Source organism: Amblyomma maculatum, chromosome 9 (genome assembly GCF_055883805.1).
Source record: "Amblyomma maculatum isolate TAMU_Amacu chromosome 9, ASM5588380v1, whole genome shotgun sequence".
Taxonomy (NCBI): Eukaryota; Metazoa; Arthropoda; class Arachnida; order Ixodida; family Ixodidae; genus Amblyomma; species Amblyomma maculatum.
The window spans coordinates 14,455,032-14,469,848 of record NC_139352.1 but is presented as its reverse complement, the minus strand read 5'-3'; the positions used below and the strand labels follow the sequence as shown (position 1 = coordinate 14,469,848).

The following is a 14,817-nucleotide window of genomic DNA, read 5'->3' as shown; positions in this document are numbered from 1 at the left end:
GTGACGCTGGCGGTAACAAAGGACGTCCCACGTCCGCCGCTATGGCTGAGGGCGGCGCTGGTGAACACTCTCAAGGTTCGTATACAGACAACATAAATACCCAAGCAAGTAGCAGGGGGAACAGCGGCCGATGTAGCTCAGTTGGTAGAGCACCGGACGCGTTATTCGGAGGTCGTGGGTTCGGATCCCACCATCGGCACGTTGTTTTTTCTTCTACTTTGTGTCTAATTATCTTTCCCCTAAACAGATTACATTACTAATTTCTGTGGTTATCGAAGTAAACATTAAAAAAAAATGGCATAAACATACCATCCCCAACGCTTTCCTTGGCCTCGCCGAGGAAAGCGTATATATATATATATATATATATAATATATATGCAGATAAAAAGAGCGCGTGGAACGAATGCAGTCAGAACGGGTTTCTTTCTGACGAGCAGTGCTGTCCCAGCATATGGTTGTAAAAACTCGAGTGGGCCTAAATCCCACACTGAGCAGTATATAACATTATAGTGCGCATTGAGGGGTTTCGTTCCGTGAATTATTTGGAACCGCGGGGGATGGAGTGTGTAATACAGGATGTAACGCTACGGTTAACAGCTGGAATGCATGGATGGATGCTCACAGCGTCCCTTGGCCTGAATGGTGAAATCTGTATTTAAAAGGAAGTAAATTTATAGGTATAGCATCTCTTGAATTAGAAATAAATCCTTATAATAAAAGAAAAACACGAGCAAATCAAACTAAAGGTAATTGGAATGCGTATTTATAAATGGTTAATTTATCGATAGTATATTTCCAGGTTACAAATAAATCGTAAAAACAATTCGTAAAAAAAAAAAAGGGGAAAACAACACTGAGCATGGTGAAACTTGGTTGGTGTCCATCAGCTGATTGAATGTCTCTGCCTACCAGTCGGTACACGAACAGGGCCGTCGCATATCTCCCATTTTTCGAACCTATATTTAAGGTAGCCTTTCTGGTTGTTCAATTTTCCGAAGTATAAAGCCGCTCACTCTCTGCCATATAGAGCAAAATGAGTAAGATTTGACGACGGTGACCTTGACGATGAAGTCGGCAAGCAGTCGGCGCGTGCGGAAAATTTGCGGCGGGGCAGGCACTCACGTATTCAAGCACTTGGTTAAAAGCAAAACTGGCGCTGCTGTCGCAAAAGTGGGGAATTCGGCTATGACGAAAGTTCTGCTGGAATAGCGCTGTTTCACCTACGCGAAAGTAAACAGCGCTTCACTAATTCAAAAACATTCACGGATATCTCGGACGTTTCTTTTTTCTTTTTGTTTTAGTCTAGGTAGCAGCATATAATTCATAGGACAGTAATGTGAGCGGCCGTGATGCATTCTGCGGAGAGAGCAGTTCGAAAGCAAAAGGACTTGTGTAGACTCCGAGCAGTGTTTATCAAGTGGAGGTCCCCCCTCAAAAAGAAAGAGAAAAGAAAGGTCACACGATAGGCCCTGATCTGGTTGGACACAGTTTTGCAGGGTAAAGAGCACGAGGTTCAAAGCCGACTTTAGTTTCTCAAAACGAAATAAACGCGAGGGGAGAGCGGTAACGGAGAGTGATTGTACAGAGTTTGTTCTGGTTGCACTCCTGGATGGGGCGGAAAGTGTCCGGCGAGCGATCGCGGCGCTGTGTTGGGAGCAGTCGAATTCCTTCAGTGGCTGCGTGCCGCTTCTGCAGAATGCATACCGGCGTCGCCCTTTCTTCACGTCCTCTGCACGATGTGCTCGTTTTTTAGAGACTAGTTTAGCCCTGACGCAATATATGCCGCTACCTGATCCCGTACTGCTGCAGCAATCCGCACACGATCGCTCCCCCCCCCCCCCCCCTTTTTTTTTTTCGCGCCTTGTCTCAAGGGATTCCACCACTTCCACTGGTCTACAAGGGGCCCAGCTGACACATTCATACCAGAGAACCGCTGCATAGAAGATGAAATGAGAATGCTCGGGATGTGTGGTGTGACTCGGTGGGATCTAGAGGTCGAGGTGGTAACTGTAGGAGGTCATGTGATGAGGAGCAATGATGAGAAAGTGGGAAGGGTGATGTTAGAAAGGAAGAAGACAAATGTACCGTGGGGTGATAGAGAGAAACCTTCGGGAGAAAGCAGCTACGTCACAGCTAGCGGCAAGGAGAAATCGATGAAGGTCGTTATAGAAAATGCGACGACTCCACATAGACGTGTTGAATAAATTTACGAAGGAAGCGGATGGTTACGATGTATCATTTCCTGAACAATGACTTTGCTGTAACTCACACGATAGAGGATGGCTCTTTAAGAACTCGCGTATACAGTAGCCCGCTTTTCACGCTATATAGATCACTCCGCGAACCTCTCTATACAGTTGTCCAAACGGTTTTTGCCCAGTGTTGCCAGTTGGTGTCTGATATGATCCATTTCATTCACTCGCATCTGAGGCAGAGAGAGACTAAAAAATTCGAGGACAATTTGGCGATTAAAGTGATGAAAGGCGAAAGCCTGAGTGCTGCATTCTGCTACGCGACTGTTGCACATGTAGCGATGAATACTGCTACGAGTAAAGCGAGCGACTACTCTTTCACATTCTGCGAGTGCATTTATTCAGTGAATTCTGCTTGGCTGTGACGAGATCGCGCTCCTTGTATCTTCGCAGTTGTTCTACGTTTACTGTTGTGTGGTTGATTTTACCAGGTGCGCCGCATTAAATAGCATTTAATTAAATACGCAACTGGTACAGATTGGTAATTATTGACTAATTAGTCGCTAATTGAATAATTAGTAATTGGCTACATAATTAGTCAATAATTAGTGAGTAGTATTATTTAGCAATCAGTAACTGATCATTAGTAATTAGTAGTTGATTAATTAGTCATTAATTGGTAATTTATCATTGATTGACATATGGCCATATAAGACACGCATTCGAGCATACTGTGGTGGTGTTCTGTGATTGGTCGAGACCTCCTTGACGTCATCCCGTCTCGACCAATCAGAGCCGCTGAAAAGCGTGACATTTTTGCTGCCGACAACGATGAGGCAATAAAGGCTTTCGCCTGAAAAGAAAACACACCAACTTGAGCGGAAAAATGGGCAAAATGACTTCACGGCTTATAAAAATTCATTGTTCCGAAACCTGCTCAGTGACGGGCGATCCAGGGTGCGCAGAATTAGGCTACGAAGAGCGCCTGCTCCTTCCCAGCGCCCGAGCGGAACTCGTCGGACGCTCGTGCCAGCATATGTGGGTTAGCGATGTTGTTCTACCCGTCCGCTTCCGGTGGTTCTGTCATCCATCCGATACGTTTTCTTCATATTTTTTTTTTTCCTCGTGCACACGGAAGTAAGCAATGCGGAACTTTCTCGCGACGCCACTTGTTTTTGCGTCGCACCACAGCGTTTGACTGTCTCTGACGTCAGACTCCTCCTTCGCACTTGTGTTTAAAAAGGATGTCTGCTGATGAACGCACTGGCTGCATAAATCGATAACACAGAGGAAGGAGGGGAACAAAAGGAAGGGCAAAAATAGCAAAATGTCGAAAAAAGGTCTAAAGATGAAAGAAGTGACAAAGGATTCGGCCTTTTAATCGTCCTGCTATGAAGATATATGTTCTACAGCGCAACAAGAAGACACAAACATACTCACTACCCTGAATCCTCCCCCAGTTAAGTTCCGCGTCTCAAACCATCACTGCCGATTATTTAACAAGGCCGGGGCGTCACCTGCTTTCCCAGCTGCAAAATGTCATGACTGCCGATTGGTGATAAAGGGCCAGCAAACGAAACTGCGCTCACGGGCATGGGAAAAGTGCGAGAGGAAGCCACGTGACTGGACACAGGTCTGCGTTCGTAGCTTCATTTGCTGGTCCACACATCCGCAGTCGTGACATAGGCTGCTGGGGTGTGTTGACTTTGTCAAGATCTCTGTGGTGACGGTCAAACGCATCGCATCCACTATAAGAGGATGCAAATTTAAAGAAAAAAAACAGCAGTTGCTAACTATACCGCCGGTCTCGATGCGCGCGCGTCGAGACCGGCCATGCTATGAGATATGGGATCAGTTCTTGAAATCTGACTATACAAGCTGGAGGCACTGAAATTCTTGAGCTGGTAACCTGTTTTTTATTTAGGTTACCAGAAGCGCTCTGACAGCGAACTACCTTCGGCTATGGAGGAATTGTGTGCGGCAGTTACTGCAGTTGTATCCGACTACCTTCACCACGTTTAGTAGCAACGACCGTTGTGGCCTATGCGTTCCATGTCCGTCAGGCATGCAGAGGGCCTAGATCAGAGCTCCAATAGCGGCAAATGTTTTCTAATCAACTGTTTCTGTTTTCTGCAATACCCATTCATAAGGCAGCGTTCAGATATTGGAAATGTTATTCATGTAAAATGTCCCAGCTCAAAATACACAAGACAGTACACCAATGGAATCAACTCTCTGTGTTGCTATGTTGCTATGTTGCCTCTCCGCCAATTCTGGCGTCATTTGTACCCTCCCCTATCCGTTAGCTGTACTGTATATTTATCCGCGACAGCGGTTGTTCGGCACATTTCGAATTCCAATTGTCTGAAAGGCCAACTCGAAGGTTGAAGGACGCATATATACATATATATTTTTACCCAGCAAATATCTTTTCCCGCAGATGCTGTCAGAAAATGAGATACGATGTATTGTTGGGCGCTGGCTGGAAGTCGTAAATTCGCGCCCACATTTTCTTGCAACGCCGACCATTTTGATAGGAAAATGAATGCTACAAGTCGAACGTTAGTATCCAAGCACCCCGCCGCGGTGGTGCAGATTGAATAGAGTGCTACCAAATTTTGTTGTAAGTTCGCCGAGCATGCAAGGGAGGATTTTAGGAATCCTTAAAGAAGTGTACATGTCATGTCGTGTATTGCAAGCCCGTTTTTCGTTTGAATATTTATCAACTGTGACGCGAAAGAAACTATAAGGACTTGTGCGATGTCTTTCTCCCGATCCCATTGTACAGATCGTTGTACTGTGCAGGTCCATGGAAGTCAGTCCTTAAAAGAGTAAAAAATATGGTTGTACCAGGGGCTGTAACTTTCCTTTTCAAACTCCATAGCAACAAACTAAAGTTAAGACTTATTTAGAAATGAAAGTTTTTTTTGTACCTTGCGGAAATCACTGTTTCATATGCCGCAAACCGGAAACTATCGAACACGTTTTCTTAGACTATTGGGAAGCCTTTTTCTTCTGGGACATTCTACAACGAACAATTAAAAAGACCTACCCGTGGATGCATTCGGAATTCGATTTTTACCAATTGAAGAAGATGACAGGCTACCGCTGGACATGATCATGTTATTGGGCCTGCACAGTATCTGGCGATCCAGAATGGCTTTCAGGCATGCAGACGTTGATGCGAGGAAAATACAGCAGTATTTTCTTGAAGACGTTGCGAGTGTTATTGAAGTTCTCAAGACAAAAGACGAAGTGCCAGAGTGGCTTCCGAGAATGGAAGTGTTGCTGCAAATGACTGATTTGTAATGGATCACGCAGCCCAAATCGCGTGGTTTTAATCCATGTTGTGTATTTGTCGCGCAATATTCACTCTCCCTCCCTCTGCGTGCGTACGTGTGTGTGTGTATGAGAGAGAGAGAGAGAGAGAGAGATGTTCTATATGTGTAAAATCTGATAATAAATTAAGCAATAAAGAAAAAAGCCGCGGTGATGCAGTGTTTAGGGCGCTCGGCTGCTGTACCAAAGGATGCGGGATCGAATCCCGGCCTCTTTCCGATGAAGGCGAAAAGTCTGTGTACTGTCCGATGTCGGTTCATGTTAAAGAACCGCAGGTGCTCGGCATTATTTCACAGCCCTCCACTACAGCGTCTCTCAGATCCTGCGTCTTTTTGAGACATCAAAACTCATAAAACTAAACCAATAGTATCCAAGCCGCATTCACGACACTTTAGGCGTTAGTGGGTTCTCGCGCACTGGTATAACATGGTGCAGTTAAAAGGGAAATTTAGCATGGCATGACCGACTGACATCATTGCTCTCTGTGTGTCATAGTGGCTATGTGCACTGCTTCCTTTCTGCAGTCCTTGCTACGATTTCCTTAATCTCACTTCAAGGTTTTAGGCAAACCTTCAAATTTCCGACCCCGCGGGAATTCTGGCAGGGAACATGCCTCCACACCAAGAGGTGGTGGTAGACTACTGCACTTGGCATTTAGGTCCCTTCCAAGCAGATTCGAATCCATTCCTACGCTCCTGAAATTTTATTTACCATGATGAGGATTTGTGGCAGTCACTCTACATGATTGAATGCAATTCAGGACTACCTAAAAGTAATCATTAAGTGCCGTAGAAAGCTGTTGTTTAATGACCAAAGTGTTGAACATTTTTTTTATGCTTTTTTTCTTTTCAAGCGGATCGTTTTATTATTTCTGGTAGGTCGTTACAGACGGGCACTGTAGTTCATCACCTGAATTTTTAAGCAGGATAATGTCGCCAGAAAGTCGTGGGTTTCTGCGTTGCGTCCCGGAAACTATTAAACTTTTTTTTTATTTACAATTCAGCGCCCTGAACATTTCTTGAGCGTGCAGTTACTGTCAGCAGAGGAATTCCTTTTACTTGCTTATCTGTTAAATTATACAAACAGTAGCAAGGGCAGTAATCTAAGACACGCCTGGCCATAACAGATGTTTCTAGCACATTTAGATGTGCGCTAGTCATAGGTTATAATAACCGAAGACCTCTCGACTCCTGCTTCCCACCCTGAGATAGTTGCCAAAAAGATGTCACTGCACGCTAAAGAACCCCAGGTGGCCGAAATTATACCGAACCCTCTCCTACGAAGTTCCACATAGCCTAAGCCACGTTGGGACAATAAACTCTAAAAAACTATGATCATCAATCCGCCTTGCCGCAAATTATGGCTAGTGTAGTAAAAAAAAAAAAAAAGAAAAGAAGAACTGAGCAATTGTTTATCTTTTTGTGGACTTGTCAATGCGTAGAGGAGTTCGCAAATGTACAGCATTTGAACGTTCCATTCCCCGAATTAAGACTGTCTGCGGCCAATGACGTTTGAACAGTGACAACAGCCTCGACCAGCTAACAAAATAAGATGAGTCCTATAGGGTCAGTGACAAACTTCCGTCTAGATGGGTGGGGTCCCTAGTCCGCGGGACTCCAGCGGCTGCAGCTGCTCTCCGTACGCATGTCAAGGGCTCTTTGGGCCTAAGTCCAGACCTGGATAGGGCAGCTTCCCACCTCTCAATAGTTGGCACTGCGTTTTGGCCATCAGCTTACCGCTCGCCCTTTTACCGAGAGTGGTAACGCCACCGCAGAGGGCGCGCTCAAAATTTCCCCCAAACCATATTAAATGTCATTTTATCGACTAAGTCCATTAATGTTGCCTGACAAGCGTGCTTCGCTGCATACGAGCACTGTAAAGTGAGGAAACATGTATCTAAGCAAAAAAGAAGATACGGAGGAAACACGAAACAAATATAGTAATATGATTTATAAAGAAGCCACCCATTCGTCGGGTCTCTCAATATAATAGCAGCGACCTGGGCTGCACGATGTCATAATTCAGCGGAAAGAGAAAGGCAGTGAGTGATTTCCCTTTCTGTCGAGATAGCTTTCCCTGATCTAATGAAAAACGAATTGCGTAGTAGTGATTTAGTTGTGACATTCAAGACAGCTCCAATTAAGCTGCTGCACTATGCACAGCACGTTAATCATGAGGCAATAGGCTGTGGAGCGCGCCGGCTGGCTATCGCAGGCACACTATAAAAGCCGGCACGCAGTTTCTGTTAACAGTTGCACGCTACAGCGTGCAACTGTTAACAGCATAAATAAATATATATATATATATATATATATATATATATATATATATATATATATATATATATATATATATATATATATATATATATATATATATATATTAGGGGTGTGCGAATATTCGAAATTTTCGAATATCGAATCGAATATCATAATATTCGATTCGTTAAACGAATCAAATAGTGAAAATTGAAAATTATTCGAAACTGTTCGAATATCTTCGCAAATTTTCGAATAATTTTCGAATACTTTCCGAATAACTGGCACGAATTAACGTCTCGGTTACCTCCGACCATTCTCGCGAAGGCAGCGTCAGCTCCGAGCAGGCACAGCTTGCTGCCGCAACAAACCTACGCGAGAAGCAGAGATCACCGTTTTAGGGAGCCTACATGCTTCAGCGTGGCCGCGACACGGTCCATTCGCATGGAAACATTCTTAAAGATTGGACATATCACGAATCGCGGAGGCAATTTCTCGTAGTCGTGTCATAGTTAGCACGTCTCTAATCTGCCGAGAAGTAACGCTACATGTTTATTCCCTGAAAATTTCATTCACTTTCATCATCAATAGTTGAGGTTAAGTTTATTATGCGAGTAGCGCATGACATGAGAGTTGCATGAATGTTGTCAGCTCATGCTCATACATCTCTCCACTATATATCTCAGGTCGCCTAGCGCCAGTTGTAATCGCCTAGCGCCAGCTAGAGGGGAGCACGCGAGCTAATTGAGAAAGAACGAAAGCAACGAAAGTCACTGAAAAGAAGAGGACGATGAGGAGATCGCGCGCTCGGCGATAACTAGTTCGAAGAGCCAACAGCAGGGGACGCGCAACTCTATGGCCTCGGGTTACGCGGACGCAAGTCGGACGAAAGCGTCGCTCAGCCATTCGTAATCTCTGATATATTGTATCATGCAATCTAGTTCACTAAATAAACTCTGAATATCCCTAGTTACATTATGATGCACAAGACTGCCTTTATATTGTTCCCATAGTTTTTGTTTTTTATAGTCGACATTTATTGCCTCAGAGCATCAGTAGGATATGTGATGAAGGATGAATGAATGTTCCCATAGTTAAAACACTTTTTTTACGTATAGTGCTGCCATTGCAACATTCCCAGTGTTCCATATACTCATTTAAATCTTTGTGAAATGCGCTTTGTTTCACTGCATCTGCACTACTTCTAATGTTCCAGCTTTGGGATATCAAATTTTATCTTTGTGAATGGTCGTTTCTCATAACTGTTGCAACAAGTTTCAGTCCTAGTCATTAAAGGCTCAAATAAAAACTGCAGATTAATCTAGACATGTATCTGCATTTTCTGTGTGGTTTCCCTGCGGTGTTAGAGCCTTTATCTAGTCAAGCATTTTTAAAATTTTTGATGACTAGTCTGAGAACGTCTTGTCTTAGTTGATGTGATGTTGTTTGACTGATGCCATGTTGACAGTACTCAATTTCTAGTTGTGGATTCTAGCAGTGCCAGGCGGTACTTCTAGCCGAGTTGCATCTAGTAATTTTATTAACTCCTGCCAACTCCACTTGACTTTACTGAGTCCTATTTTCTTTTGCTTATGGCTCTGTGCAATCTTTTTGCTTTTAAATATTTAGACTTTATCTCGCCTGTAGTTAAGGTTGACGCAGCTGTACATTGTTCTGAACTGTATATCAAACAGCATTTTGAATAAAATTGAATTTCAGACACTTTTTAATGTTTTGTAATCAACGTACAAATGATATGAACATACCTTGCAGAGTATTCAATTCGTATTCGATTCGCTGCTTGCACTATTCGATTCGTATTCGATTCGCTATTTAGCTACATTATTCGTATTTGATTCGATAACTAGAGTGCACTGAATGGTATTCGATTCGGTTTGGAAAAAGTACTATTCGCACACCCCTAATATATATATATATATATTAGGGGTGCCGACAGGCATCTGCGAAGGCAAACGCAAATATATATATATATATATATATATATATATATATATATATATATATATATATATATATATATTTGCGTTTGCCTTCGCAGATGCCTGTCGGCCGTTTTAAGTCTGCGACTGGTTGAAACACGTGCATTTTGTTTCGCAAGGGCCCCTGCAGTAGAAGCGACGCGCACTGCGACGCTTGAGAAACCGCACGAGAAAAATAGGGTCAGTCGGGAATTTTGTAGCGCTGCAAGCGTTTCATTGCTCATGCAATCAAGTCTGTCTCATGTTAACCAATGCAGTTCATCTGGCGACGCTCTGGCGCGCGAAACCACGTCTTGTCGGGATGCAGACGATAAGCGTGACCGCGCCAAAAATTTACCTTGAACAGTCGCGGTCAACATGAAGGGGAACGCCCAAGCTCACTTAATTTTTTTTTTTTTTTTTTTCAGAACAGTTTGTCCAGTTGGTGGTCGTATAATATAGACGACAAATGCGCGAGCAGAAGCAACTACAGTGTTATTCATCGGAAACGATTGTTTTGAAGTGATCACTAAAGGTCAACCTGGCAGGCCGCATGATCTTCAACAATCCAGAGAGCGCAGTGTAGCTTAACCATGGTACCACGTATGGTGTGCCACCACTTGACATCTGACAGCACATACAACATCACGTGTTTCCTCTTGTAATTGACGGCTTCCTCAACTCCATAGTCTCGGCAATTTAATTGCGGCAAAACCGTATCTGCTCATATATAAACCTAAGGCTAATCAAAGCAAAATGACGTTTTCGCTTCGCCTAACTAGGTTCAACCGAAGCCATTGTTTTAGCACAGCACGCGGACACGTAATGTGCTAACGCGAGAGCTTTAACGAACTGAACGCCGTCATGAACCGGATGCCGAAGCGAAGGAAAAAGCAAAGAAGAAAAACGTGCGGTATAGAAACTCCGGGACAACGGGCTGCGCGCAGTGGAACAGCGTTCTAGATCTAAGCGAGAAACGTGTATCGAACTACTACACAGGCCACAAAACAGTGTTCGTCCATCTGCATAGAAATGTAAAAAAGACGAAAATAAACAATGATGAAAGATGCACAAAGAGTGGAACATATGCATGAAGTCGTTTAATATCAAAGCAAAACGAAGCATAATAAAGTGTAAAATGCATGAAAAGTGTGGCTGGGATAAGCAGTGCTGCACATACTTCGTATTTGATTAACTATGCAAATTGGCTGTAATCTTATTCTGTCGTTTGCCTGCAGGTCATGTTGACGGGAATGCACAGCACACTGCGTCGAGCGCTGAGGCCCTCGCTGGTGGCGGCGGGGCGGTGTACGTCGGCGCGCTCGGCGTCGCAGGGGGCTTCGGACAGCGACCCACCCAGGGTGCTCATCACAGGTATATAGACGTTCTGCACGATAGCAACGGATGCACAGTTAAAGAACAAAAAGGGGAAAATACAAGGGGCGAAGTTGCGGAGGCCTTTTGTTTGCGGGCACGTTTGGCGGGTATATTTTATGGCAAATCACGATTCCTTGTGTTTATCAGCTTTCATTATGATGTTTTTATTAAATAAGCGTTACAAGACTTGCTCCAACCGCCTCTTGCGCGTGTGAACCGGTCAGCAAAGGCACCTTATTTTCTCTACTGAAACAATTCTAGACGCGATAGAACCCCTCCAGGTGATTAAATGAAACGCAGAACACATGTGGTAACGGTTTAGCTCGTGGTGTTAAACAGCTACCGGAGCATATCAATGCTTAGTCGTTGACAAGCTTTGTTGTCTCATATGCGAAGTTTTTGGAGCACGTCAGCGTGGAATTTCCTCGAAACCTAAATTAAGACGATTAAATTAGACGAGGTGACTTTAAATATGTAGTTGAACCGAATATACCTGAGAACCGTATACCTCTTTGTCCAGCAGTTTTTTTGTTTTGTTTAAATTGTAGTCTAGATATATGTACCCTTACTTCAATGCGGCTTGATATACGAGGTGCTAAAAATGCGCTGCCTAGGTGGAATAGATGCTCTTTCAGCACAGAAGGCCTTTTTAAGCGCTGCAAAATGATGGCGCGCATCAGAGAACTGCGCACGGCGTCAAGATATATAAACGTTGGCCTCGCCAGATACCACATTATATGATTGCGCTGAACAAGGTCTTGTTCGCTGCACCACAACCAACTATAGCCAAGCTCTCCGCTCAGAGTACACGACTTCCTATATCCGGGAAATGGGGCACAGAAAACAAAGCCATCGCTATTTTCTTTTATAATCGTGCCTGTTTTGCGGAGGAAACCTATTTCTAGATCTGTGCATAACTTATGTTTTTTGTACCGCTTTTAGCTTTCGCCATCTCGCGTTCAGTTACGTTTGAAAGCCCTTCAGTTTAATTCAGTTCAGTCGTTCAGTCGTGTCCGACTCTTCGTGACCCTGTGGACCATATCACGCCACGCTTTCCGGTCTCTCGCTATCTTCCTAACATCACATAACTTCATCTGCAGCGCCTCGAGGATGCCATCTAACCATCGCGTTCGCTGCCTGCCCCTTCTCCGGCGACCCTCAACCTTTTCCAACATCAAATCTTTCTCCAGCGACTCCTCACTTCTCATCAGATGACCAAAGTAGCTGAGCTTTAACTTTAGAATTTGACCCTCCAATGAGCAGTCAGGGTTTATGGTCGACAATATTGACTGATTTGAAAGCCTTTACTCGTACGCATACTGTCCTTCTTGGAAGAGGTGACAATTTATAAAGCCGCATTTTCTGAACCGAGAAGCAGTGGTTTGCACGTTTGCGCAGTTCGCTGGGCTTGTTCCGATGTGGTGTGTGGAATGTATACAGTTCCCTCTCTCTTCTGACGCAGGAAGCCTAGGACAACTAGGAACTGGGTTGGCTCGGCTACTGAGGTGAAAAAACTGCGGCCTTGAACCGCTCATTCCCACATATCTTTGAAATTATCCGTGAACACTTGTGGCCGTTACCTTGGCTGTGATACTTAGTGTCTAATCCTTTCTGTCTCCAGGAAGAAGTATGGCAAGGAAAACGTCATCATGTCTGACATTATACGACCACCCAAAAGCATACTGAACGAAGGTGAGTCATGAATTTTTACTTATATTTCATTTAAAAACAAGGAGATTTACTCCTTTGTTGCATGCTGGACTTAATTTAAATTATTATGTTAGAGCGAAAGCTTTGTCCCATTGATCAAAAAAAAGCTGTCGGCATTCAAGCCATACCGTGGAGGAAGAAAAACACAGAACCCCTCGCTACTAGAGCTGCATATATATATATATATATATATATATATATATATATATATATATATATATATATATATATATAAAAAGGAAAAAGAATGTGGCGGAAATAGCGTGATTTCGCAAGGGCTGCTGGAATTATTTCGTCACGCTTCGTCTCATGCTTCGTCTCATGCTTCGTCTGCGCATCACCGTTTCGACTATATCTTATTCACATAGCCGACCGAGGAGAGTTGGGAATTTGCATTTTGATGCAGTATTTACGTTAAGTAAACTGTGCAAAGTTTTGAAGGCCTACAGTTAGCGTCGGGCTTAGCTCACCCGCATGCCATCCTAAGTGGATTGGAATTCCGTGGCGACCTGGCGCAACGTGAGATCGGCCGCTTCGCGGCTGTAGCGGCGCATGTGCAAACGTGCTGCCACAGGCGCGTGACCGAATGGGTGAGGGGAGCCCTCACGCCGGATTTAAAAAAAGAAAAAGTGACATAACGCCCTCTACTTATTTCTTTCCTTCCTCCATGCATGATATAACCAAAACCCAGCTGTCGTCGGCAGCAGTACAACTCCAGGGGGTGCATGTAGAAAGGGAGATGCGGCTCATCAAAGCATGTTTTCGAGGGGAGTAGTGGCAAGAATGTAAGGTCATCGTCCCGAGCTCGTGACAAGGATACCCTCTACTCTACGAGCGTATCGTGCCTGTGTGTTCCTTCTCTCAATCACGCGTGATTACACTCACGGAAAGCGGACCACGTCGACTGGGTCTGCGGATGGGCATCCCCACAAGCACGCAGACAGCGACGAGGCGCGTCGTGCGAAAAAGCTTCGCTTGGTGTGGGGAAAAATAGGTCCGGGTTTCACCGTCAAGGGCAATGAAACAAAAAAGAAGACAGGAATTAAGATGCTGTCCATGCAATGCACTTTCTTCAGTCTTCTCCCGAGAGCACTGAAATTATTACAGGCGCTGGCCATTGCCGCCTGGACTTCTTTCTCTGTGATAGACAGGAATTAAGATGCTGTCCATGCAATGCACTTTCTTCAGTCTTCTCCCGAGAGCACTGAAATTATTACAGGCGCTGGCCATTGCCGCCTGGACTTCTTTCTCTGTGATCGGCTCGTCCATTTTCAGATTTGGGTCCCCTTTATACTCTTCTGCGTATGGAAATGGATCCTCTAACTCTACTCCGTAGTATTTGTCGTGAATGGCCTTGATCGCATCTTCCTTCGTGCCAGGGAATGTGTGTTGCAACCGCTCCAGCGACTTCTGCCCCTCTCGCTTGGTCGCGGTGGGGTCCATGATGGCCTTTAGGATTCGCCATGTCTTGGAACTGCTGAATGTCCCCTGCAGAGTATCGAAGAATTTGCCACAGTTGGCTCTCTCCGTTCGGCGTACTCCACCGCCTTCTGTGTGATCTCCATGATCTTCAGCCTAAGCTTTCGATGGTGCCCCTGTTTCTTCCATCTTTTAACAGTCCCCTTCTCGCTTCTCACAGGTGGAGTAGATGGGCGTCTATTTCCGGGGCCTCATTCGTGCGTGCCAATTCTTGCGTAAATTTCTTGTTTTCCCGGAGCGCCCCGCACCAGTTATCAATATCCTTGATCTCGCCTTGGTCCTCTTCCTGCGCTTCCCTTAACTTGTGCCAGTTTGTAATCCTGGTTGCGCCAATTTGACGCCTGATCTTATACGCGCAGACGGTCGTGCTGACTACATAGTGATCACTACCCACATCGTTCTTTCTTGTGGAGCAGCTGTTCACTAATGCTGCGGCGAAGATTCCATCGCCTCCGCGCAGCGAAACACGGGGACGAAGATG

General features: G+C 44.7%; 1 protein-coding gene and 1 non-coding gene across 6 annotated transcripts in view; both read left to right on the top strand.

Annotated features, from left to right (window-relative positions):
• Nucleotides 1-14,817, top strand: part of Tdh (L-threonine dehydrogenase) — an 83,355-nt gene that overhangs the window by 51,359 nt on the left and 17,179 nt on the right. For all 5 annotated transcript variants that reach the window (XM_084578224.1, XM_084578227.1, XM_084578228.1 and 2 more), the window contains exons 2-4: nucleotides 11,009-11,144; nucleotides 12,610-12,652; nucleotides 12,769-12,839. In XM_084578224.1, coding sequence (XP_084434350.1) covers nucleotides 11,009-11,144; nucleotides 12,610-12,652; nucleotides 12,769-12,839 — 250 coding nt within the window. The remainder of the gene's footprint in view (nucleotides 1-11,008; nucleotides 11,145-12,609; nucleotides 12,653-12,768; nucleotides 12,840-14,817) is intronic.
• On the top strand, nucleotides 127-199 carry TRNAT-CGU (transfer RNA threonine (anticodon CGU)). Its single transcript has one exon. It is a non-coding gene; the product is annotated as a tRNA-Thr (tRNA).